General features: G+C 37.8%; 1 protein-coding gene across 1 annotated transcript in view; it reads right to left on the reverse strand.

Moving 5' to 3' along the window:
- AK5 (adenylate kinase 5) overlaps positions 1–27752 on the reverse strand; it is a 99996-nt gene that overhangs the window by 10788 nt on the left and 61456 nt on the right. The window contains exons 9-13 of the mRNA XM_055724743.1: positions 16771–16813; positions 15636–15680; positions 6176–6339; positions 5018–5134; positions 866–1054 (exon numbers count right to left, since the gene is read on the reverse strand). Of these exons, the coding sequence (XP_055580718.1) occupies positions 866–1054; positions 5018–5134; positions 6176–6339; positions 15636–15680; positions 16771–16813 (558 nt within the window). The remainder of the gene's footprint in view (positions 1–865; positions 1055–5017; positions 5135–6175; positions 6340–15635; positions 15681–16770; positions 16814–27752) is intronic.

The raw sequence follows: 27752 nt of genomic DNA on the forward strand, positions 1-27752 counted from the left end.
GGGTGCATAAATTAGCTGCATGTTTCTCTTTTAGGAACTTTGCAGAGGGGAAATGTTTTGGGTATGTGATTTCCATGTTTGCTAGAGACTCTAGAAAAAAGCTCCCATAATATTTCCAGAAACTATTATTGGATTCTTTCGATTTAGGACAAGAAGGACCAGTATGAGTAGATCTTTCTGTAGCTGAAGGGACAGTTGCCATGAAGGAGCAGAGAAAGATATAAAAAGAAATATAAACATCCCATGTAAATGAGTTTACAGATGGGCCAGCATGTACATCAGTTAATTGCACTGATGGAATTTGTCTGGCTTCTCTGTGAAGCATCTATCAGAGTATAATAAGAATGCTTTAAACATCACATCCTGAGCAGGTGTAAACTGAGGTATTTCACTGAAATTAAAGTAACTATGTCACTTATTCCAGCAGAAAGATCTTTCTTGTTTGCAAGTCCGTTTTATTTCAGGATATACACTGTCAATTTTTAAAATTTAACTAAAGGGCTTTGGATTAACATAATCTTTCATCCTAATTCTGAAAGCCCTTATAGAGAAATAAATCCTAATACTTAAAGAAAAGCTTTCCAGCATTAATGTTCAACAAGAGATTCTGTACAGATGAGGTAGTGATTCAGTGTATGTTCTCAGGCTCAGGATAAATCTGTGTTTTTATTCTTTCAAATTGTACTGTGGAACTCAGAAGCTTGTAAAAGTTGCAAACAAACCAGGGAAGCATAAGATGAGAACGAACTGGAAAGTGCAGAAACTAATACAGTTCATAAATGGTGGTGTGTCAGTATTTTCCAAATATTGCTCACATAATGGAAGTAACAAACAGTAATTTAATTAAAAAGGTCAAGCAATTTACCTTGCATAACTGTGTCTTCCTTTCATAGTATGCAATCATAGGTTTTGATGCTTGGTAATAGCTTTCGATTCCTTCCTTGATGGTTTCAGCACTATCAGACTGCTGACTGCTCTGATTTCTGATCAGAAGGCGACTGCTCATGGCTTCTGCAGAGCAGTCCAGGCAGAACACAAGCTTTGGTTCTCCAATCTAGAGACAGAATAAAACTGTAAGCATCCAAACCACTGGCCTGGTAAACTGGTTTTGTTTGGATAATTTAAAAAAAAAATGCTACCGCAAGAGTAATCAAGGAATTTATTACCAAATGACTTTTCATATTTGTCTATGCATAGATTATGCTTATTATCAAACACCTCTTATTGTAGCAGCACTTAGATATCCCCGTATTCAGGATCAAGGCTGTGCTTGATTGGGCTTTACACATACAGAGAGAAAGAGTTATGATCTGAAAAATTCTGGCTACCTGGACTGACAAGCATAAGTTTGTTCATTATTTGCAACTGTTTGATAAAAGTTTCACGCAAACAACACTGGCCTCGTGGAATGCTTGACACAGTTGTTTTTCTGGCCTTTGCTTTGTTTGATCTGTGAAAAGTGTGTTTTCATTCAGGGAGTGGTAAACTATAGCTTAGAATTTCAAGAGGCAATAGAAAGAAATGTCCAAATTTAAGTGTGCCCACTTGAAACAGAAATGAGTAGCAACAGACAGGCTCAGGGACACCATCAAGTGCCTGTTATTGGACGTATTCACAGGAATACATCCTGTGAATTACTTTATGTTAGACACTATTTTATATCAATATTTGTAGTGTAACTCTACATCATTACTACCTGTGCCATAAAGGCATGATGTGATATATTTCTCTGCATTTTCCAATTGGTGAGTTATTTCCAAATTCTATGAGAATTCTATAAGCACCGTTTAATGCTTTTTGGCTAGTGCCAAACTAGTCGTAAGGGAGCATCTTTCCCTTCTATAAAGAAAATAAATATGGATTTATTTATTTTTTATTCCCAGGCCTTGGCAAGGTTCATAAATAAATGTCACTATCTACATTTCATTGTAGATATTGCAGTACTTTATGGGCAAAAAAGAACTGGCAAGAAAGAGCAGAATGTTCCTTATAATATTTTAGAAGAGAGCCAGAAGTTCTAAACACAAATCCCCATCATTCTTTCCCCTATATGCTGAAAAATACGCACGTCATTTAGCATAAATCTTGCAATATACTCTGTCATCCACACTCAGGCAGAGCCTTCTCTGACACAAGGTTTTGTCTGATCAACAACTGTTGGGCTGAGTCTAAAGGGATAAACTCTACTCTGTCAAGTAAAATAGAGGTGTTAGAGGATCAGAGAAAAGTAATGCGATAATTTTTCCATACAGTTATGTATTAAATCCTTCAATGACGCTCTCAGGCTTTTCTCATTCCTTCCCTTTCTTGCAGGGATGTGTGGAGAACACCTTTTAGGGAAGAGTGAGAAGTCTTGAGAAAAGACGACTGTTCTTCACACTAGTGACCATTAGAAACTCATGCTTTTACCATGGCTGCAGCAAGGTCTAAATGACTGACATATAGAAATTGCCATTGCTACCTTTGTTGACAGCCATTGAAGGAAGAAATATTCTAAAGGTAAATATTTCATGTTAGGCCTTCTTCATTTGACTGAGGATGTCTGGGTTACGGTGACCTATCTACTACCTTAATGACTTTCTAAGAGACAGCTGAAGACAAGGGATTATGTCAGACAGCTCAATGACAGGCTTTTATGCATCCATTTTTTCCACACAGCTCAGAAAACATTAATGCTATTAGCAGCAGCAGTATTGGGTTTGGGGATTTAAAAAGCCAACAAGGCGGTTTTAACAGTGCAAGAGACTTAGATTGAGAAGTAAAAAAAAAAGATGTGAGCTTAATCAATGATTTAAACAAAAGTCCTTTTTGTATAATTGGACTAGAATGGTGAGAAGTTACTTCCTCACAGCTCCACGTGAGGAATTCCATGGTCTGTTCTAAATTATAATAGAATAAATAAGCAACAATTCCATTCATCAGTTATGGCCATATCATCACCTTACAATGAGGATATGAAGGACTCTACTGACTAGTAGGATCAGATAATAGTATCCTGTTCGACAGGGTGGGTCTCATTTACTTTTGAAAAATCTATATGGTTCTCTTAAAAGTTTCAATGTTGCTATTCCCTGGAATTCAAAATGTTACAGATCTGTAATTCTTCCAAGTAATGTAATGCCCCTATCGGACATTACAGCATTTTTTACTTGTTTTCTTTTTTAAATTACTGTTTTCCTGACACAATTTAGCTTAAATAGTGCATGCTGTGGAGACATCTGCAAGAAGCCAAACAACTCTAATGTACTGGGTCTTTACTCCGTCTTAGTGAATATCTTCCACCTGGTGATGTGGAGCTTAAAATGTTTTCTACTTATGTAGCAGAAAGACCAATGAGGGGACAGAGACATGCTTCCCTAGAATTATGGCTAGATAAAAGTACAGTTATATTATAGAAAGGAATTGGGCAAAACTGGCTGAAGAATTAACTGTTTCTACATAGCTAATTCTATTTAGGGCTGTCAAGCTGTTAAGTATAAGCACTACTCCTGATGTCTTCTAAATAAAACAGCTTTTTGTTAACAATTATAATGCTTTTTACACATTATGTAGATATGTAGCATTATTCATTTGCACTTTGCTGCCATTAATTAATAAAGCCTGATGTCCATCTCTTTTCATTCAGTTATAATGTAGGAATAATTTCTCATCACCCTTTAGAAAGAATTGCAAAGCATTATCTCAGTAATGTCTCGTTTTAAAAAAATTCACTAACTTAACCAAGCAGCTTATAGCCTGCCAAGTTCACCCTGCGAAAACTTAAGTGGATACATGGTTACAACAGGGATGACTTAGCACATTCAAAATTACCACTTGGGGTCCTTGTATTTTTACTCTAAAATTTAGTCAAAAGCAGCTCAGGACTACAGGATCTTTTGCTGCTACTGTGCCTACGGAAACTGAAAGGGACTCTGCTTTTGCATTGGATGCATCAAGACTTGTTTTCCTGGCAATGCCTCAGCCCACGACACTGGAATCTCTAAGGCTTACTTTATAGTATATACCAGCGTTCACAGGACATGACATGCACGCCTGCCAGAAAAGCAGCACTGCTGAAATAGTTCCTCCTTCTACACAAAATGAAAGAATTCTCCAATGTCTTTCTAATAGTCTGTGGTGGCATTTTAGTAGAGGAACTAAGAGATCAACTTCCATGTATGGCTTCAATAGCAAATCCTATTGCCCATTATTGTGTTCATCTTCTGATGCCTAAATCTTGCTAGGCTTTTGTTGTAATCAAATAAAGCAACTAAAGGTTCAGGGAGAAAAGAGATGATTCATTAAAGTTCTGTTACCTTTCAAACTTCTACAGGACATCTGTGGAGTGTAATATGATAGAATATATACTTAACTATTTCTCCTAGTTCCCTGCTGCTTTTCTCCTAAACACAGGCAAATTCATTCATAGGGCTTATATAGAGTGTTTTCTGCAGGCTGAGAAATGTACAGCCGAGACTTCTCGCAGGTCTTAGCACATACTGAGGGAATTGATAACTCTCTGAACTGCCACACAGTCACTTGCAAAACTCTTTTTATGGCTATGCCACCTGTTACTCATCACAAAAATTAGATCTGTGTTTTGCTGTTTCAAAGTGGCAGCAAGTTTTAGCAGAGCTGGCTCGATGGTAAAGAGATCGCTGTGAAGATACATGCTTTTTATGAACCTACATCAAGCAGTGCTTGATGAGATTTTAATGAGAAATACAGCAGCCATCCACCAGAATGAGAAAACTAATAGTGCTTTCCACTAAATGTGAATTGTTCCTGATTTATATAAAATTTGGGTAAAATCAGCCTTTACTTATCCTGGTATTACAGAGTCTGTGTAGGTGAGGGCAAAAGCTGGACTTACTATATTAACGGGGTGCCAAAGTTTCAGTGATGAGCTGCACAGTGCTGTTGGTTTGGCTCTTTACACGTTCCTGCTGCAATCAGCTAAAGATGGGGACCCATGCAGCATCAGAAGTACAGTTGTATCTTAATGGTAGTTATAACAGCATTACGATTATATAGTCACCTTGCTCTCAAACTCTTCTGCTTCTTTCAGGTCCCGGGGATACCCATCAATCAGGAATCCTTTTGTGTCCCCTAACTTGGAAACCATGGCTTCCTTCAGTAACTCTAGGACAATACCCTGAATTGGAAAGAAAGGGACTTGGTTAATTAATAAGAAAGATTGATACCTTTGTTTGTTACGCTGACTTTAGTCCTATGCCCTTGAGAACTGTGTTGTTCTGCTAAAAGCAGGTCCTGTGAATGCAGGTGTTTTTCTTGTCCTGCAGGTAGCAGGGCACTCTACTTTTTCTCCTCTCAGGACCAGCTATGCTACACAAATCCAGTGTTGCAACCCATCCAAGGGTTCCCAAAGTGCCTTCTGGATACCTGGGAATATTTTGTGGTGTCCAAATTAATGTTAATACTTGTGAAACTTTGGAGTACTGCGGCAGCATTTTGCAATCTGATTGGAATTTGATTGCATTTTGCTATGTCACTGATGTAATTATAGTACATGGAAAGTGGTAAGAGACTCCATCTGACCAAACACACTGAAGAGCAAAGCAATCAAAATCAAGCCTCAGCACACCTTTCAGGTTCCCCTGAGCAGCACTTCCCGGTATGTTTCATTAACAAACACATCCTATGATCTAGCTACACTCGCCGAAGACCCACCAAGAGTTGGGGCTGTGGACCTGCCGTGTACAAGTCAAGTCCAGCTGAGAACAATGCTCTGTCTTCATAGCCTCCAGTAAACTGCAGGCCAGCTGCTCTGGGATGTCAGCCAGCTCTGCAGGGAACTGCCACAGGTATTGTAAATTAGAATAGCTGCCAGGAAGACCAGCTCTGAATCTGAAATGTGAAGCTATAAAATGGACATACAGCTTCTGTTTCATGTACTTGTTCTTAAATTTTGCAATGCATAGCACAGCATCTGTCTCACTGTATTTCATGACTAATTCGTTGCCTCTGTGAGTCTGAAATTAAAGAAATATTGGCATAAAAAGGGGAAAGAAGTGTCACAGATCTGGCAATGAGGAAACTTCTCCCTCAAGTTGCAGACTGATTTTACTTAAATGGAAATCATCAGCTCTAGTCTCTTTATTTCCACCCTTTTAGACAATCTACCTCCCACTGCCTTTGTTTAACCATTAGGGCCCCAAACAAAACTGTCACTTACACCAGGCACAGGTTCACCACATTCCATGATGTCTTTGATCAATTTACTTCTCTCTGAAAATGACAATGACTCATTTTGGAGAAGGTCACCAGTGGACAGGTGAGTAAATCCGTATTTCTTGGCTAACTGCTCGCATTGGCTACCTTTGCCAGAGCCAGGCCCACCTTTGTGAGGGAAAAATATCTAGAATTAGAAAATAATAAATATCTGCCTTTTGTCAAATGGGAGAAAATAGATAAGAGAGCCTATTTTGCTATTTTTTTTTCCGCAAAGTCACCCTGTGCAGTAGAACAAGTCACATAATTCCCTTCTGATACACTACACTGCTGACTCAAAAATACATACCGAAGTCAGAGGAGCCACAACAGTGTGAAATCTCTTGCAGAAGAGAAACTGTTCCCCAAGCACCATTGCGGTGCAAAGGAAAAACATGAAACAGCCAGCCAGCGAGGAGTGGTATTCGACTCAGTATACGTTCAGCTTAATAGCTGCAACAAATATTAGCAAACTGCGTCCTTGCGAGGGAAGTATTTTGCCCCCATTTATGGAACGGAAAGGTATAGGTGAAGAGATAGTGAGACCTGCCTCTGTTATGTGGGATGCACATAGGTGTACAGTCACTAAGTCCCTTTGCACTGTGGTAAACGCTAACAGCAAAATTTAAAATTTCACTGTGCTTGCACCCTTTCCCTTCGAGCTGGATAGCTGCCCTGTGCTAGCGTGTCTGCCGCTGCCCCAGAGCCCGCCGCCAGCTCGGCCACGCCGCTCCCTGCGGCTGCAGTGCCGGCTGGTGCTTTGTGCCGCAGGGAAGTGTAAGAGCAAAGCGCTCGGCTGCAGCGGGCATGCGGACACCTTATCACCAGCCACTCTCCACCACCCACAGCTGCACGCAGCTGGAAAGCCACCTCCGAACCTGGCCCAGGCCCAACCGTCAGCGGGCAGGGCGCTCAGGTGAAGCTGCTCATGTGATTATTCCACTCACTGAAGGGAAAGCACCTGCAGCCGGGCCAGGCCTCTGGGGCCTGTGGAGAGGTGGAGAGAGTGGAGAGGGAAGGGCTGAACACTGCAGCTGTCCTCCCAACAGAAATGGTGTCTCAAGCCTCCTTCAACAGGAGAGCCGCCGCCACCACCACCACCTAGAGTCCCCAAACTCTGTTTCTCTGGGATGCCTCTCTGCAAGTGCCCTTTTCCCAGGGCTGCCTCAGAGGCTCTGGACACCTCCTTGCTCTGCAGGTGCTGGTGTTGCCCTGTCCTGCGTCCCCAGTGGAGGTGGTTGCTTTTCCTTCCTCACCTTGACGGCTGACCCTGTGAAATGCCAAATGCCCTTTCAGCTGCTTACTGAGCAGCAAGCCACCACCATGACCTGGCTGGAGAGGTGGGCAGTCCATGGAAAACGATGGAAATTCCTTCTCGGGGATCCCGCAGCTGTGGCCTCCAGAGCTGAGGTGAGCGCCCTGTGAGGGGTGAACAGGGCAGGGCGGGCTGAGGGGCCATGTTGGTGTGGGGCTGGCGGGGGGCTGGGACAGCAGATTTCTGTTATGACAATATCAGGCTCTGGGGAGAAATTAAAGGTGTGTAGCAGCGTTTTTACAATCTCTGATAGATCTATTCAGAAAACCTACTGTAGCAGGAGGTAATTATACCCTTGCAGGGAGACAGTGCTCAAAAATCAAGAGAGGCAAGACCAAGATAACTTCTCTATTAAATTTTTTAAGCATGTGTCTTGTATGTGTATCAAACTGTTGTACTGGCAAGTATGACTACACAGCTCTACTATGTGGGTTTAAGATTCTAGAAAATACATGATTTTCCTTTTTGTTCATTTTTTCATGAACAAATATAGGAGTGACGTGTTCACAATGGAGTGAATTTGGCGCCATCTCCTCCTGACTTGAACTTTCTTCTAACTTTTGTATTCAATTTAAGAAATAATTGCTCTGAGCATGTAATTTTCAGAAAAGTTACAGTACCGTAGCTGAGAATAAAAATCAGGTCATGAGGCAGTAGCATCAAACGAATGGTTTTGTCTACCATAACCTGGAGTTTTTTACTTCAGCTTCACAAAGACAATTATCCAACTGTGGCGTGAGAATCACACTTGTGCTACAATTTTAGCTAGAAATATCTTTGTCACCATCTCGTTTTCTTGCCAATGTAGGTTGCACGTTATTTTTCTGTTGCTTTAATAAGAGCGTTATTCTTTTGTAAAAGCACCAATTGAAAGAAAACAAGGAATAAATGAGTGGCTAGAGAAACAGATATAGAGAAATTATAGGCAAATTATCTGAAATAAGACCATTAAATATCTCTAGTGGCAATTAATTTTATTTCTGGTCTGTTTTGAGTTTTTTAGATTAGTTTTGTGTATGCATATGCTTGCTTACACATTCTATCTCCTAGCCTCAAATATACTAGCAGTGCAGTAATTTCATCCTATCTAGTTGGTGTATATGCACAGTATTAGGAAAAAAACAGCTATAAAGATTACTTTATTCTGTTTCTTATACAACTGTTTCTCTTCTGAATGTAGATACAAACCAGAATTTTCATAATGTCCCTTCATATACTAAATAAACTGGATCTCTTTTTAGAAATAACAATACAAGGACAATTTTTGGTTGTTTAGCAGGTAAATACTTGGAAAAGTTGATGTGCTTTTATAATACCTCTATCTATTAGTATTGTAAAAGTGTATGCTGCCAGAATGACACAACATGCAGGGCATACACCATAATGAGAATTACTGTGCCTCCAAAATATTAATTAAAATTGACCATGTTTGTTTTCTACAGAAGAGTTCCAACAAAGCTGAGATGAAAATGCTGAGCTCTTTAAAGAGGAAAAGACATAATTAAATAATGGTTATATGCTGAAATTGGTAATTCTTATGGCCACTGCTATTAATTTAGTATCATCTGATGAGTAGCAAAGCATCCTGCTGCTTGACAAATGTATATGACCCACTTTGTAAAGTCTTGTGCTTTCTTATCAACAAATGAGACCACAGTTCTTGCTTGGCTTGATTTGAAAAAAGGCTGAATGCCCCCAGGGATTTCAGCACTGAGAGCCGAACGCATACTTGGCATTTATGCCAGTATTACTTTAGGTGCTTGAAGTTAAAGTATTAATTAATGTCTTGTCTCCCTCTGAAGCCTAATACTTAATGTGACTGAAAACAAGCTATTTAAGTGGGAAAGAATGTGAAAGTACATTTCCTTACTCATTAGATACTTCCTTCCTGCTCAGAGTATATACTTATAGGACTGCTACATAAGCACCTTTAACACCAAATTAACCCTGAAGTCATGAGGCTTACTATCAATTTGTAGTGTATTTTTGTATTTTTTATTTTAGAGGGTGGCTTTATTAAATCTATGCTTTTTCCTAAAAAAAATTTAAAAAAAGAAAAAATAATTTACTTGAAGAAAGCTTGTAAGAAACAACAGCTGCATATAAAATGTAACAAAAGCTAACACAAAGATCTTTCAGTCAAGAAGGCCTCACTGCAACTTGTTATGCTGTTTTTCGAACAGAAGAAACTTGAGGCATTGAAAGCGGCAGTGAAGTTTTCCCAATAGCTCAGTTGTTAGGAGGAGGAAAATATACCCCTGCTTTTGTTGTGAAGGAGTAAGATTCTTTGTGAATACTCTTGTTTTTTAATGTGTGCTGTCATCTTTCACTCTGCCTGTGTATATTTTGGGGAAAAAAATTATGCTAACCAGTGACAGACTGATTCATGGTAACTTGCTATTCAGATTAATAGTGTTGTCTTCCAATTTTCATGTACGACTTGAAGATAAAGAGTTAAAGTCTAGAAAATGGCCAGAGGACTTACAAGTGTGCTGTGACCTGCAGGAGAATGTAAAAGAACTACCAGCAGTTCTCCAATGTTAGCATGCTTTTGTATTATGCTAGTATTGCTAAGGGTAGTACATCTTGCTTTAAAGCTCATTCATTAACTTCATAAAAAGAAAAAATTGCCGATTAAAAAATTAAGGACATTGTGTCAGTCAGTGAAGTTATTCTTGCAAACTGAGTCCTTTTTGTGTCCCTTTGCGCTTTGATACAAATAGTAAGCAAGAATTTGGAACCAGGGTACTAGACAGAGCGTAGAAATTAGATGCAGTTCTGTATATTGCTTTTCTGTAGACAAGGCTGGATTAAAAGGTCTAAGCACTCCCTTAGCATGGTTTTTCCTTCCATTATGCTGATTCAGCTGCCTGTGCAACTGTGTGAGGGGATCTTCTGGTAAGTAACTTTCTGGCAGTACTGCTGACTTAGGTGGTCACCTTTCCCCATTTAATTATTGGCTACAGAAATGCTTCACAGACAGCACTTCAAGGGGAGAAAAAGGGTGGTCTCAGTGGGTAGGGAAAGTGACAACTGCCCAAGCAGCACTTCTGAATGTTCAGCTGCAGCCTGCCTCAGATCAGTGAAAGATCTCAGTTTAAGAAACTGAGTCTCTTAACACCTGCTCTCCCTCATGCCCCAATCCCCCTCAGACTATGAAAGACCCCAAGCCTAGGCACGTGATTCAAATGTACCTGTCTGGCCTAGAGCACAACATCACAAGCAGATGAATTAATGATGCTAGAGGGGGCTGGGACTGCTGCTGCGAGTGAGCAGGGACAGGAACAAGCAATATGAGCAGTTTGTGAACCAGCTGCTAGAAATATTAATAAAGCATAAGTGCCATACAGACAGACCGGGATGTCTCTATTTTAAACTTGCCAAATCTTGAGTTTATCGTATACCAAAATAATATGAACATTTACATAAAATGCCAGCAGCAGGATTTATAAGAGAGTCCCACCATTCATTTTAAAATGTTTCAATTTCTAGAACTTATTTTCATAATGAGTATCATCCCTGTATCATGGGAAAGTGCTTGCAGGGAAAATCTAGCTGCACAATGGAGCCTCAGTAAAAAGTGAAATAAAAATAACAGTCAAGTTATCCTTATATTCAAGCTATGATTTTGGAGGACTTTATCAGTTTGGTAATTCTATCAGTGCTACTTAGATTGTTTATACAAATAATATCAGTGCTACTTAGATTGTTTATACAAATAAAAGCAAGCTTTAGCTTCGAATATGGCATTTGAAGGCTTCTCAACAGCACCTCGCTTTTGTTCACGTATGATTTTAGTCCAAGTGAAACCATATGGGAATGATGCTGTTATTTAAAAATAGCAACACAAAACACTCAACTTTTTCTTCTTTCTTTTCTGAAAGATGATTTTAATCAGAAAACAACCTGATGCACATGTTGGCAGAGTGATACGATGTCCTGGGATATCACTGAGCCTTCACCCCTCTTAAAAGAAAAACATGGAGTTCATTTCATGGAAAGTCAGCGAAAGCAGCCTTCATTAGCTTCTACATTTAGCATTTGGATTGCCTGGGGTTTTATTTATCAGCACTGCTCATCCTATGCCTATCTGATTGTAGAAAGAGCTCTAGGTACTGTAGCTGTAGCTACAGGTACTGTAGCATAATTTAGGTTGGAAAAGGACTGCATCTGGTAATACCCTCTACTCAAAGCAGGGTTAAATTCAAAGTTAGATCAAGTTGTTAAAGATATGACATACCTTGGACAAATGAAGAAGTTTGGGGTTTGTGAGGTTTGTTTTGTTTTGTTTTTCTTGCATGTACAAGAAGCTAGTCTCTGCAGCTGATAATGTTCTACCTGTAAGTATAGGTGGTGACAGTATCTTCAGAGTGTCAGCTGAAATTACTTACGCTGAGCTTAAACCATTATCAGCTTTGGTTCATCAGCAAGAATATGACAAGGATTCTGCAGAGGAAATTGGTCACACTGACTGATTTTTAAACACCACATTTAAGAGTATACGGGGAGTTTGTCTCTGATCCAAAGGGCAGAAAGATTCCTGAAAACTCTTAGTTTCAGCCTCAGCCAAAGCCAAATATGGCTTTTTTATGAAACTCCCATAGAGGAAAAGGAGGAGTAATGCTCCCAGTAACTTTGTAACACATGACAATTTTTTGGATGCAATAGAGAGTACTGCATTAGTTAAGAATGATAAAATCATACATTGTTCGTTGTGGTTAAGATTTTATTTTCATGTTGCTCTGATGAAGAAGGGTGGGGGTTTTTGTGGCTTTTTAAGTGACTTGCAATAATTACATAAGTTTTGAATATTACAGCATCCCCCAAATTCATTTTTACACCTGTTTTTTTTTCTTGAATTTTAATTTACAGGCCAAATTTAACTTGTTGTTACCTCTCTTATTACCCTGCTGTTATCTCCCATATTTTTGACATTCTGGTTCTATGTCTCTGCTTTGCTGTCTGGATAAAAGACATTGACGTTGTTGCTTAATTAACCCCAGCTGACTGTTATTCCAGTTAATTCCTACATTAGATCTAATGTAAATCTTTGCTAATTAGATCTTTTTATTTCCCTTTTTGGACAATTTTCAAGGGAAATTAGTAGGGGATGGAATTATCTCCTTTTTTTCCCCCCTTGCCTTATAAACAGTATCTCAATTTTTCAGCAGTGGCAGATGGTGTGTGTATTTCAATTAGTTTGTAAACTACTTCAAATGTACATCTTTTGAACTCCAGTTTTAAAACATCTTTATAAGCACCTTGTTTTCCTTATGAACATATCCATGTAATGTATAAACATTCCTAATGACATCTGAGACCAAGACAGCTTTTCCCAATCAGGTATCTACAGCAGCATGCTCCAACGATCTTCTTTGCTTTCTTGCTAGTCAAGGCATCATGGGCTGAACACTTCTAGCACTGTCTGCTGCAATGGAGTACTCAATCACGAGGAATCTGTGGTGCTTACTGCCCCCCCGCCTCCCCACCCTTTACAGTCTTCTGCTCATGTGAGGCTTCTTCAAAGTTTTCTTTTGTCCTCATACAATTCACAGTGATCAGACTTCAGCTCCTGAGTGACATGTAAGGTAACCTTACTGCTGAGGCAAATGGTTTGCATTTGGCTAGTGTGTGTAATGATAAACCTGCAGTGCACGTGGGTTAACAAATGATTTGGGCAGACTGACCTGCCCAAAAAGGCCATAAGGAAAAAGAACTTGTGGCCACTCCAACCTAGCAGCAGCAAGAAATTTGTCTCTGAGAAATATCAGTTACCCTAACTACCCAGATGGAGTAAAGCCAAGATTTTGCAGCCAAGTGAGCAACCACGAAGATCTCATATTAGTCACAAAAAAACCCAACAAACCCAACAACACCAAAGCACCCCCCACCCCTCAAAAAGAACAAAACCTCACCAGAAGAAAAATAACCTCACTCTTTACAACAGATTTCAGGAAGCTTTTTCAGGGGTGGAAGGACATGGGGTGGGAATGGGGATCTTTTGGGAAAAAGTATAAAATGCTCTGCATAATTTGATGAGAAGTAACACATGTTTAGACTTAGTAAAACTTTTCATTATAAATTTTTCAGCAAAGAAAACTTAGAATTTTGATTAAGCAGAATTTTCCTCTGTTCTTAGGAAACATTTACTAGAAAGTCTGAGACAGACTTAAGAGCAGGAATAAATAGGGAAAAGGTGTGTTTTCAGTTTTAAGCTGGAAGATGGCTAGTAGATGACCGATAAAAAATTAAAAGTGAAAATTAAAAACCACTATTTGAAAAAGAAAAAGCAGTCCAGAGGTAAATTAAAAATGAGCCTTCCTATGGACAATTTCAGAGGCACAATTCCTAGAGCATCTTCACTTTTTTTTAAAAAAAAATGTGTTTGTACAAACCCAAACTTAATTTTCCAATAAGATGTGCGAGGCAGAGAGAATGAAAATTTCTTGCTGTAGTGAACAGCAGGAAGATGTACTTCAGTAAGCATGGAATTAGTTTGCTTAAAGACTGAAAATCAAGTGTTATGCATCTCTCCCTCAAGAAAAGTCTCCAGTGAACTCTTCAATAACCCAATTTTACTTTTTCAAGCACATAATATCCACCATAGCTTTGCAATAAATTCAGTAAACTTGTATTTTGTATAAGATAGGGTGAGACAAAAGTACAACACATAAACATGCTTTCTTTTCACAGAATCCTTTAGGTTGGAAGGAACTTCTCAGGATCATTTAGTCCAATAACCCTGTTACACCAGGGTCAGCAAGAGCAGGTTGTTCAGGACTGCATCCAGTTGGGTTCTGAAAATCTCTAGGGGTGAAATTTATAGTCTCTCTGGCCAACCTGTTCCAATATTTGACCACACTCACACTAAAAAAGTGTTGTCTTGTACTCAGATGGAATGTCGTGTATTTTAAATCGCCCCCATTTTGTTCTGTCTTGTCACTGGGCACTATTGAGAAGATTCTGGCTCCATCATCTTCATTCCCTCCCATCAGTTATTTATACATATTGATTAAGATCCCATAGGGCCTTCTATTCTCCAGGTTGAAGCGCCCCAGCTCTCTCACCTCTCCTCATTCGAAAGACAGTCCTGTTCCTCAAACACCTTTATGGTCCTTCACCAGGCTTGTTCCAGTTAGTCATTATCTCACTTGATCTGGGGAGCCCAGACTGGAAACAGCACTCCAGATGCAGCTTTGCCAGTGCTGAATAGGGAGGAAGGATCACCTACCTCAGCCTGCTGGTACTAGGATGGTTTTTTTGATGTCTCCTGAATTCCAAATGAAACTTCCATTCATTTATGTCTAATTTAAGAATTCACTTTTTTTTCATTAGGAAAAAGAATGCATGAAGTGACTGACTTTTAAATAAAATCACCCATATTTAGGTATCTATACTTAGATCTTGTGAGGCAGTTGTGAAAAACTCTGCTTGATACAAAAGCAATTATTCTTTCCAAGTAATTAGTACCAAGCTTTAAGCTGAACCTTACAAATCTTACTGGTTATAATTTGTTTTAAAATGCTGTTCAAAGTTTATATAAATGTGACAAATTTAATTAGCATAATAATGGGCATTAACATGGTCCTTTTCCTCTGTGGACTTCCAGAAAGCAATATAAAGTAAACCTTGAATGCGCAAAGCATCATGCATGGCAATAAGTCCATTGACTTGAACAGCATGTTGAGCACATGCAGAATTGTAACCTGTATTTAGAAAAGTTGTTTCATAAAGAGGTGAAAAGACCTGATTTTTTTTTTTCACCTAAACCTCAAAATTCCGAGTTATAAATCCAGTTTATTAACATTTTAAGTAATGCTGGTGAGGCAGCTTTGCTGTAGGAGATCACACAGCACTACTGTAACTGCACAAGACCTAAGGTAATTTTGAATATGGTCACACGTAAACATACTTTCCTGTTCCAAGCTTTACACAACTCTTGTTAGCATGGTCAGACTGAGGTTGATAACATGATAGGAAATCCTAGCTCCCTTTCAAAAAACTAAACCAACATTGTACATAACTCTTAACCAAACAAGGAATCTTTCAATCAAAGCTAAATAACATGGTAATTTTCAAATGTAGCAATTAAATTAGGAATTCTACTTACCAACAACAAAAATGATGTTTGATTTCCTCAGATCTTCTGAAAAATCTAAAATGAAAACAAAATTTCTTTAGTTGGCAAGAGCTACTAATTTTAATCTTGGCTACTTCCCACACTGAATTGTGTAACACTTATGCAAGGTGATCTGATTTCACCAGATTTAATTTCTGTTATAACGTTATGCATTCCAAAAGGAACTATCATCCACAAGCCTATTTATCCCTCAAGTTTGTAGTTCTCACCGCAGATATGATAAAAATATTTTACCTGAAAATTAGACCTTGCATATACACATCAGCTCTTTGAAAAAGAGAAGCAAATGCGTCTTGATGTAATAATGTGCCTCCTGAGCCATTGCATATTTCTCTGAATGTGTTGTTACATTAGAATTGCAATAGCAGTTTGTCCACGTGCCATTCAGATTTTGTATTTGGTGCACTACATTTGAGTTGTAGTCTTAAGTTTACCTGAGCCTCAGATTCAGCCAAATAATAATCACCATAACTTAAATCCAGGTATTACTGTCATTTCAGCACCAAAACTACTGTATGTACTGCAGCTTTGCCTTTTACTGAAATTGTATTTTTTAAAAAAGCAGCTCCTTCTAGTCTGAGTGCCAGTCATTAGCCTGATTATACCAGTACAGAAGGCAATCTTGCACCATCTAAGCCTGCTGGAATTTGATTATGTCTTTGACTTAATCACTTAGAAGATGCATAAATTTACCACATCCAATTTTCTTTTTTATTATGTGGCATGTACATCTCTTATTACATAATAACATTAGCCATGAAACGTTTTGATTAATCCTTTCATTCCTCTTATACTCTTAGCGGTTCATACTTTCCAACAAGCTCTTTATAACTGCCAATTTCTGAAAACACCTACAAGAACTGATACTGGTTAACAGCAATATTTTCTAATAATTTTGGATCTACTGGCCTAAAGAGTGTTGAAACGTATTTTACAAGCTTTAACTTGCATTTAAAGAGAATTCACATGATAAAATCCTTTGATGCATAACTTTGACAATATAAATAACATGAATTCACTTTACTTTCTAAGTAACTATTTAAATACAAGAGAAAATCAAAGGTTTCAAAATTAAATGGCAAATGACAGTGAAAAAGAAACTCACCTCCTGTGCTCTCATAACCAGAAAAACTTGATTGATCCTCCTCCTGTTAATTAATTGACAAATTGAAATTAACATTCTGCATAGCTTGCATTTCTTCTTCTATCTGCTTATCTGTGTATTTTAATATCTTCTTCATATTCTAACCACTCAGTTTTAATCTATGTTGAGATACAGTTAACAGCGTCACAGAAATGCTGTTGGTACTGTTTCAGCTGGTAGAACATGAGCATGGAGAACCCAAGATAACTCTGAGATGATTAACTGGCCCATGTTATTTTTGCATGGAACACCTTTTTCAGTGTCCAACTGCACAGTTCCAGCACAATAAATAAGCAACCAGTGTGCATGCTGAATTGCTTCTGAAGTAAATACGGTATGATAAGCTGTGTAGTAGTGGAAAAGCAACACCAGAGTAAATTCTAGAAGTGTGCTCCAATATAAAGATGAAATTAGTCTTCGGTCTAAAACAAGTTGAATGTGTTTACCTTGAGAATGCACCACCAGCTACAAGTTGTTACAAAGGCTGCTGAACTACAGATAGGGATTACACCAGGGAAATGGGGAAACTGGAATGTTTTTTTTCCTGATACACGGCCCCTTAGAATTATTTTGTCATGTATGGTATAGTACAACAATAAGGAATTGCAAATACTGGCCGGCAAGAGTGTCAGAGTGGGAATTCTTTGTTGCTCTTATAAATCAGAGTTATATATATGCTGGACATAGTCTAGGTTATGTAGTGTCAATATACTCACACCATCAATACTTTAGTCTATAAAACATCAATAATAGCATTGACAGTAACATGCCCATTTGCACAGAACACATTATACTAGTCCTCTCAAAATACCATAGGGTTATCAAGCTGTAGTTTCTTACAGTTCTGCTTCAGTATGCTGTCAGAAATAGCCACTGCTAGAAACTTGTATATTTGCATGAATAGATAAAAGTGAAACAAACAGCACAGTGAATAGAATGGGTAAGCTGCTGGCCACTGTAACTTGCAAAGCTCTTGCACTACCCTTCCAAGTTTCTCCTTGTGTTCCCATTATTGTTGAAACAGAAGTACTCTTCATTAAGCTGAAGAACCATTACGCTGGCTACATAGAACATTTTAATTTTTTGATTCTCAGTAATTCTCAGCCTATTACACTCCAGCAGGAGAACTGACATCTTGAAGAAGAAAAAAAAAAAAAAAAAAGAGCAGTGCTAAAATTAAAACAGCGACTGGATCTACAAAGTTTGCAGGAAAGTATTTCAGAAAGAAAAAAACATTTTCAAATGAGTGATCAATCTCTTTCCTACAATTCAAGTGATAGTATTAACCCTCCATGCTTTTTCTTTGATGTAATAATACAATAGAATATTTGACCCTGCAATGGATATATGACATATAAAAGGCCTGGTTTTAGATTCAGCTTCTTATCAAGCCTTTGAAAGTTTATGGATCAAAATCATTTCAGACACAAAGTTTAAGAGTAAAGTTTCTTTAAAAATCAAGATCACAGTCTCAAGTTTACAATCAAATGAAAGAGGCATTACTTCTTTCAAGTATTGCTCCTTGCTCTCCTCTGTAATTGCAGAATGAAACTGCTTCCGTAATTCTGGTGGGCTGCTCAGAGCAGCAGGTGATAATAAAGTTCAGTTTAAGTCAGGAACAGCTCTAATTTGTAAGAGCTGAAATATGCAAAAACTACAGACAGAAATGAAGCTAAATAATCCAGCAGCTGCTTTTATTTGACCATGACCATATCTGCTTTAACAGAACAATAAGTTAGCTAACCAACAAGCTATGTTTGGATAAGGAGCAAGTGCTATGCAAAGCCATTAAAGTGAATTTTAATTACAACTCAAAAGTAGGTAAACAGGAAGTGTGACAGTGAGATCAGAACCCAGAACATCAAAATAATGAGTTCTGTTTATATCTGTAACTTCTCACTCTTCAGGTGCAGAAATAGTTTTCAAAAGAATTGCTTTTTTTTCCACAGGGCGTCTGTATCGTAATTCTGTAAGCCAACTCAGTACACAGCTTGATGTGAGTGAGACCACCAGCTCTGCTGAACTTCCATGACAAAATAAGCTTCCCCCTGTTTCAGAGAGGTTATTCCATACAAAACATTTTCTCAGACAGAATTGAACAGCACCCAGCTGGGGTAGAAAAAGGTCCTGAAAGCCTGGTCTCTAGGGAAGCTGTAAGATAAAGTCAGGAGGAACAAATTAGAACAGTTGGGCTACAATTAATTTGGCTTTGATTACAAGGTATTCCTACCCAGTTTCACTATTATATACCTAAACTTGATTTAGAACCATTTTCCTTCACCCCTTTCCTCTCTATCTCCTCAAAGGTACAACCAGTTTTTCTGCTGGTGTGGGTGAGAGGAGCTAGGTTTGCTGTTTGGTTTGCAGTTCCTCGTAGAGAGTGGCAGCAATTGGCATCCTGGTTAATGCCACCCTCCTCATATTTACATGTGACAATACTTATTTCTGTGTCTTGCCAGCAAGTAGGTCTCTAAACTGTGAATGGCGTAACCCACATAGGCCTGAAAGCACTGTTTTGCCTGGTTACCAAAGTACTTTGGAAAGGAACTTGGATTTAGCAAGCGATCACATAAGGAAAAGTCCCACCAATTACTAGATTGCTAATGCTATTTCACACCATGTCACCATTAGGAATACAGTGATTTAGCAGCAGAATGGTCTCTGTATTGCTGATACAGCTGTTTCCACTTAGCTGAAAGCAAGGTGAGGAAGATTATAATCTTATATGTAATAAGCTCTGAAAAAAGGTAGGTAGTCTATAATTTCAGATGTCTTTAGAGTCAGGTTATATCTGCAAATATTATCTGGAAACTTACCAATTAGTGGGGCATATCTGACTGTGTAATTGCTTAAACAATATCAACAGTACATTAAAATGATTGCTAAATAGAGAATTTTGCTACCTGTAAAGAATCTTTTATCTGAAATTTCCTTTAGAGTTGGAAAATGCGGGCTTCTAACTGTACTCTGAATTCTTGTCATTTAGCTCGTTATTAGTAAATATCTGACTAGTAGTAGGTAATTCATAGGTTAGTGAGCTTAACTTAATGTCTGCCACTGCTAGGTTGTGAAGTACTTTCCATAATAAAAAAAAACCCTACCAGTAAGTCACAGTAAAAAATCATATAATTTAAAGGAAGTCATATCACTTCGAAGTCATATCACTTTAAACAAAACAATAAAATGTGTTTCATCTTTTTATCCAGTAATAGCACTTTTTCTTCATTAGGATTTAGTGATAACTGCTGTGAATGTTTGTTACCTGACAAAATGTGAGAGCCTTTCTGTTACCGGTTAATAACCCCTGTTCCAGTCCTTGGTATTTTTTGGGGTTTTTTAGTGTGGTGGTGTTTTTTTTTTGTAACATGGAAAAGAAAAGAGTTCTCTCTTATCACCTTGTTGCTTGAATGCTTGTTGAAAATAGTGGTGAAAAGTGCCTGATACATTTTATTCAGATTTATGACAGATATAACAAGAGTTCCCCCTAGAAATTTACTGAAGAGGATAAGTAAGCATGGATTAAAGACTAAAAGAGGCAGTCAAGTGAGACTGGATTTAAAATACAGCATGATTGTTGCCTAAAATTATACTTGATTTTCAAGATTGAATTTGAAAATGTAAACATTCAAAGGAACATGTCAGGTACAAATTATTTAAACAAATAAAAACTACATGTTTCTCTGCCTAAAAATATTTGTTGAAAATTAAACTTAATGTGTGATCAAAAAACCAACCAACAACCCCAAACCCAGCATAGACAAAAATAACTTTAAAACAGAATGAAATAACGTATACAGTAGAAAGCACAGGCAAGAACAGACTATGTGGTTTCATCGTGGTGACCTCATCAGCATCCCTTTGATGGGAATGCAGGTACACAACCACTGATTTCTCAGCACACTGTAGCTGTATAATGCTCCCCTTGCTGTTGTTAGATACACAAAACACTTGTACTCCTGTAGCACTTTATTTCTTCAAAGAACACTACAGTTCCACGTAAATCTTCCCTGTAATTCCTTTGGGAATAAAGGCAAGGGCATTATTCCTGTTTTAGCAGAGATATTAGGTGACTTGTCAATGTAAACACAGTAATATATGGAAGCCAAACTAGATTTAGGACTTAGGTTTCCACTTTCACCTCTTTAGCTTGTAGTATATTTACCTTGAATTCTTAGTCCTTAATAAAGTAATATTAAATGCAAACTCAAATGTTTGCAGATGATACTTCTATATCTAGTACCCTTAAAATCAGCCTTAGCTCTCAATTAAATAAACTCACTGATTAAGAATAGTTTAGAGAATCAGAAAGCAGTATGAGATGTCTGCTGAGCACCATCTGGATATACAATTTGTCTGCTTCAGCACAGTCTGTCACAGTCTGCGTGGTTTTAGAGTTTGAAGTGTTTGCAACTGGATTTAATAGGCATATTCCCAATCACAGAGGATGGTCTTTCAGATTAGATACATGCAGCTTCTATTTATAAAAACGTACTTATCACTGAGCTCTGTCCTTACATATATTGTAAAATGTAAAGACCCTACACAACCTGTAGCTAGGCACAGTTAAGTATCAGAGGAAATTGGGGCTAGTCAGAGCTCAGCTGCGGAATTTGACTTCTAAATTCCATTTTCTTCCTGTAAGAGCAAATATTTGGTTTTTATGAGATATGCTGGGTTAGCTGCAGGTTTTATGTATGGGCAATGGTCCCTGGGAACTGATTTTATGAGCCATACAGTTGCTAGCCATTAAATTTGATTTATGATTCAAATCACTTTTTGAGACTGAGCTGCTTTCTGTGAGCTGAGTGTCCAAGTATGCCTCTGGAAAGCAGGGGTGGCTGTGCTCTGACCTCCTCAGGTCCAGAGCTGATGAGTATGTGTAAATAAGGTAAGATACAGTATGAATACATTCAGACTTCAAAGTTGTTTGGTTTTTTTTTTCCCCAAAAGGCCTATCTTCTTGTACAGTTCGTACTGCTCAGCACAGTAAATTGTGTCAAAAGGGACTAATAGTAATTAAGATGAGAGAACAGTGCTAAAGTTATTTGAGGTGATTTTTGTTTGTTTGGAATGCAAACGACTAAAATGCAATAACAACAAAAAAATAGCCGTGTTTGTAATACATCTACAAAATGCTGAAAAATTATGAGATCACTATCATTCCCTTTTATTTCTCTGTTTCTAGCAAATACCAGAATCTCTATGCAATTATTCTTTTAAAATAAACCTTATTATCAGTTCTGAAAATAAGACAAATTTATACCTACACAGAGGTAGAGAGTAACTAATTTTTAACACTTGTAAACCAATGTAGAGTTATCTGGCTTTTAAAGATTGCAAGATTTTTTTTCAGATTTTTCATTCTTGTTCTTCAATAGCATAAAGAATAATAGCTATCAGTAGTTTAGAGGGGGAAAATCACAATCTGTTTGCTATACTGTGTGGGGGTTAGGTTTTTGTTAACTTCTGTAGGGGTTTTTTTTAATGACAAAAAATAAATGTGATTATTAAACATGAAAATGAAAACAAAGTTTATTTAGTTTCATATTGATTTCCAGACACTGGGAAACTGGAAAAAAATTTCAAAGAAATTAACTTTTAAGGGCAAACTTACCAACAAGGTATGCACAAAAAACACTCCTCCCAGCAGGGCAGCAGCATTTTAGTAACCCAAATACTTCATTTGCAATTTTTATATTAAGTTTAAAAGGCTGAACTAGAGGGGACAGCACCACATCTAACTTGAAGAAGAACTGGGGCTTGATTTTTGAATATCTTTGTGTTTTGAAGACACTTGAGATGCTCAACATCTGTATTATCTGTGCATAGTTATTATCTATTGCTCATTCTAAAATACTTCTGACAGTATTCAGTTACTTCTCAGTAGATCTATATTTATAGAAAGTTGCCAGTACAAATTCTACAAAATTCTTCCCAGAACTTATCACTATTTTTTCTCTGGCATTCTTCTTTTCTGTAAATCACCATGACTCCTTAAATGATTCTTCTCTATGTGAAGTATTTATGCTGCTTGGTATAAATCCTGTTACATCAAACCACTGCAGCAAAGAAGTGCAGCAGGGGACCTTCCAGCACATTCGAACTGCAAACTCAGCGGTGCTTAGCAGCTTTTTTAGACGGCTAATGACAATCCTAATGAATGGATCCCTTAGATCATACACCATCGGCACCATATGCAGTTTTTCTGCCCTGAACTGCACTGCCTTCTGAGAGCTGGATTTCAGTGGTTTGGGGTTTTTTGGTTTGGTGGGGGTTTTCTGTGGTTTTTTTATTTGGTTGTTTTTTTAACCTTCAGATGAAAAAGACTTTTCTGCAGGCTACTCTCAATTCAATTTCCAAAAAGAAAAAGATCTTGGCACAGAGAAGGACAAGAATAGGGTATTGTAAAAATAAGACCAGCATGTGGCCTCAGATCCTATGATTTGCTGCTATTAAGATAAAAGTTGACAGCTGTGCTCAGATTTTACCTCTCAAAGATATTCTCTGCTTAACGTTTGACCATGCATATTCTAGGTTTACTAAAACACCTATTTATGCTTTATTAGGTAGTTTTATAACTTTCAATAAGGGACTTTTACAGTATTTATAAACTACTCTGTTAGGAATTTAACTATGGGAAGAAAAAATAGTCCACTGATCTGAGATCCACTAGTGTGAACAAATTCTAAAACTAGTCCACTTTTCACTCCTAATGACTGGTATTTAAGCCCAAATTGACTAAAGTTGACTGCACAACCACGGGATACCTAAGGAGTAAAAAGACACCAAGCAGGAAATGCATGGTTTCCTGAAAATACATAGAGGTGTTTGTTTGGGTTTTTTCAGGTGTTTCCAATGTTCCCAGAGAAGCCACTCTTCTGCTTCAGCGTACTAAAAACAAGTTATTTAAAGAGCAGTTTTGTATCTCATATAGTAAAATAGCATTCTTGCAATCACCAGTTTAATATGTAAATATAAAAATCTATAGTATGTACTTTGACAGTGATTAAGAAATATTAGTATGTTTTATAAAAGGCTGTTTCTTCAGTGCTTCAAAATATAGGAATTGCTGCTACAAATATTTTTAAGATCTTTTGGTAGTTATCTTTACGGATGCTAGGCTACAGAACTTGACCACAGCCCTGAGTAAGGTGTCTAAATCTAGGAGGTAGAGATTTAAAATACACCTTTGCATTTCTTTATCAGCTTTAGATGCAATAAGAAATGTTCTGATGTGGATCCTATTTCCATCAGCTGTGTGGGATGCCTGATATTCCCCAAGAATTATGCAGGTTCTCCAGGCTGTAAAGACAGACATGTAAAAAGAAGAACTCGTAAATTTAGCTGTAGTTATACTTTGTGCATGAAAGGATAAGGCCTCAGTTTGCCAGCAGAAGGGTGAGCTGGTGTGAGGAAAGGAGGTCCACTATCCTAGTGCTATGGCCCAGAAAACTGAGATACTGTAAATTGTAATGCTTTTTTTTTCTACAGACACCTTCCACAGCTACAGAGAGGAGGGTTCCTAAGTTGCTGCAAAAGTATTCATTAGAGCATAAATGCAGCACACCTTGAAGAGCGATGTTGTCACTGTTGTTCAAATCTCCAGTAACTTGTGTGAGCTCACCATCCTTGTAACTGAGTCCTCGTGCCCTGTAATGCTGACCAGAGCTGCAGGCAGCAACTTTTCAAAATCAGAAAAGAAATGGGGATTCAAACCTTGGCGGTTCAGTTCCCCCTTACTATCTGTATCACCAGAAAGTAAATCCAAGTAATGTCTGTGAAAGTAGGAGCAAACAACTGTTTCTGGCATTCCAAAGAAAAAATGCAGACTGAGTCTACAGCAATTTTTCTTGCCCGTTTCGCCATGGTTTGCATGGGGGGAAATAAAGCAGTAGCCTTTCTTTCATGTGCCTTTACTACAGTTTACAATGGTGATTTTGAAAGAGAAAAATTTTTTCAACCTTACGAAATTATATAGAAGCACCAAAATACACTTGGTTTGAGCTTATTGAGGGAGCACTTTGTAACAGGCAAACTGTAGTACTTTGTTTCTAGAACTGATTTTTTAAAAGCATTTAATAGGATAGTTTCCATGGCAACTTGAACTGAACAGATTGTTCATTGACTTCAGTACATTTCTATTAAACATCTTTTCTCTGTAGCTAGGCCTGCCTCTCCAGCTCTTTCATCTCTTTGGATGCTTATTCATTATCTCTTTTTGCAGATATCCTTAAACCAGATTGGACTCCGCCTTTCTGTGCCTGTTAACAAAAACAAAGGTTGAGGGAACAGAGTTTCACAATCATTCTCTGAGTTCCCTAGAGTTTATTTTCTATTGAGTACCCCTGTTTTAATCAGTTTCCCTGTAGACCCAGAATCTGTTATTCACATTGATACCACTGCCAATCAGCAAAAGAGAAATGGACACCATGGAAGTGTTCACCATTAAAAGCCAAAATGGCTTCTGGATACTCCTGGTCATTTTACTAAGACCGGTACGATTAATGCTGCACAGCATATATGAATAAAACTGCTGTTATACCAGAAGTTCTTTATGTTCTCAAGTAAAGAAAAAGCATTAATATAGTACATTGTAGATCTGACCCCTTAAATAATTTAATCAATGTTTATCTAATTTTGAGAGGTAGCTTTAGAAATCCCAATGAAAATTTCTTCTTCTAATGGAGATAAGCAGTTTGCTCTTTGTTGTATTGTAATGTCAACTGTCTGGATGGTCTGAAGGGTTAAACAAATGACTTTAATCTTCAATGTAGAGAAAAAGGAGTCAAAACATGGTGACAACTGACATGAAACATAGTAAATGGAGAAATATGGTCTTTGGTTTAATCCACAGAGCTTTAGTTAAACAAGGCTTTCTATTTGCTGTTGCCAGCAAACTGATGTTTTAGGAATATTTGCATTCTGCTTCTGCATTGAAAAGATTTTTAGGACCTTTTCATTATCTCTCTTGAATATTTAAGTTTCAAGCTATGGTAATCAGTCAGGCCAGAAATGTTGTTATAGTCTTGGTAGCAGTGGAGCCTGTTTTTCATCAGTTCACTTAAAGCTTTCCTCCTGTTCCCCTGAAGCCCAGATTTGTATGTACTCTGGGTGGGAAATGACACCAAGCTGAAGGAAGAATTGTCACCACATGGCAACAACTTTTAATCAAGTGCTTGTTTCCCCGTTAGAATGAGACTAAGTCTTTTTGAGGGCTTTTTTCCTCCACTTCATTTTGGTTTTGCTTGTTGCTTTTCAAGTGAGCTGTCACATTTTCTAATTATAAAACATCCTGCAATTGCAGCAAGGATTGGGTTATGCAATTTTCTTAATTCAATAGATTGCTGCCACTGCTGAACAGAAAACCTTTTATTATATTTCAGACTGTTTTACATCTACTTTTCCTAGGTCTTTGACACATTTGGGGGGGAAAAAAAGGGCAGTCTCTCCTTTTCATATGCCACTGCATTTACCTAAATGCATAAGTAAATTCAGTCTGTACACTGGAAGGACATCGAAATGCCTCAGTTATGACTGGTAGCTTCCTCTGAGGCACAAAAACGCATTACCATGTTTTGTAGCTGTGAAATGTATTTCCCACCCACCCACTACACCCCAAATATTAGAAGAGGATAAGTATATTTTTGAAGTTTTTACTTGAAGTTTACTTGATTTTCATGTTTCCCAAATTTCAAAGTTATCAATTCTATAAGCACTTGTTCAAGAGTATATTCACTTTACAGTCGTCTGACTGTGTGTTTTAACTTTCTCTCTAATTAGTCTAAATATTCCTCAGACTAGCTAAGGTTTTCTTGAAAGCCTTGTTTTCACAAGAAAATAATTGGGTGCTCTTTTCTTCTGGAACTCTTTGACAGGATTCACTGATGCCAATTTTTCAGTACTCTCTTTGGGCCTGAATGCTCTTGAAATAAGCCAAATGGTAGATTTCTAATTAAAAATCCAATTCTTAAAGATAAAACTTGTCTGATCTCTGGAAATAAGTGGCATCATATTGACAGCCTCCCTGGCAAAGTTGAGAAATTGAATGGCAGGTATAAATGAACACAGTGCACAGTGAAAACCTGTATCACACTTGAGAGCATTCCAGCAGCAAAAGACAATCCTTATTAAACCAGACACTAGTCATGACAGCCAGTTCTGCAAACTGAGAATATTCTATAAAGCACAAGCTTTCCCTCATTAGAAGCTATGCTGTTGCACCCAAAAATGAGTGGCTGGAAACGTATTCCTGGTATCTTCCTGCGGGTAAAAGCATTTGAAACTTCTCAATTTACTGTGCTTTCATGTTGTTCAATCAGGTTATGTGTAGTGTAATCATTACTCTATAAAAGGCTATAGAGATTGCTACCACACAAAACTTCGGCTGATTCTTCCACAAGGCGTTCTCAATGAGAGGTACTGTCTGCTTTTATTTTTACTTTTTTGAAGAATGTATTTTGGGCAGTAATTCTAAAAACCTAGATTATTCCTTCTGTAATACAGAATCTGACAGCTACAGATCTGAGAAAGAACAGAAAAGTAGTTTTTAGTGATTTAGAGAAAAAAAATTGTTTGTTTGGGGTTTTTTGTTGTGGTGTTTTGAGGGGTTTTTGTTGTTTATTTTTTAAAGTGAGTTTTTCCCTCCTGCCTTTCAATGCTGTAGGGACTTAATGATTACAAGTGTTCCAAGTTCTTGAAGCATTCATGCATAGCCAGCAGAAAACAATCAACTTGCTTTTAATTTAGTTAAAAGAACATTTAATTAAATTCATGTATAAAATGTACAATACAAAGCTCAAGCTTTTTCTGAATTGTTTTTAATTCAACTTTCCCTGTGCACTCCTCCAGAAAAGCCAGATCTTAGCCTGTGTTAGTGTTTCTTTGGACTGTTTCCACAACAGGTACCAAGTGTTTCTTAAAGCACTTTGCTGTATTTTGGAGCG

Source organism: Falco cherrug, chromosome 12 (assembly GCF_023634085.1).
Source record: "Falco cherrug isolate bFalChe1 chromosome 12, bFalChe1.pri, whole genome shotgun sequence".
Lineage (NCBI taxonomy): Eukaryota > Metazoa > Chordata > Aves > Falconiformes > Falconidae > Falco > Falco cherrug.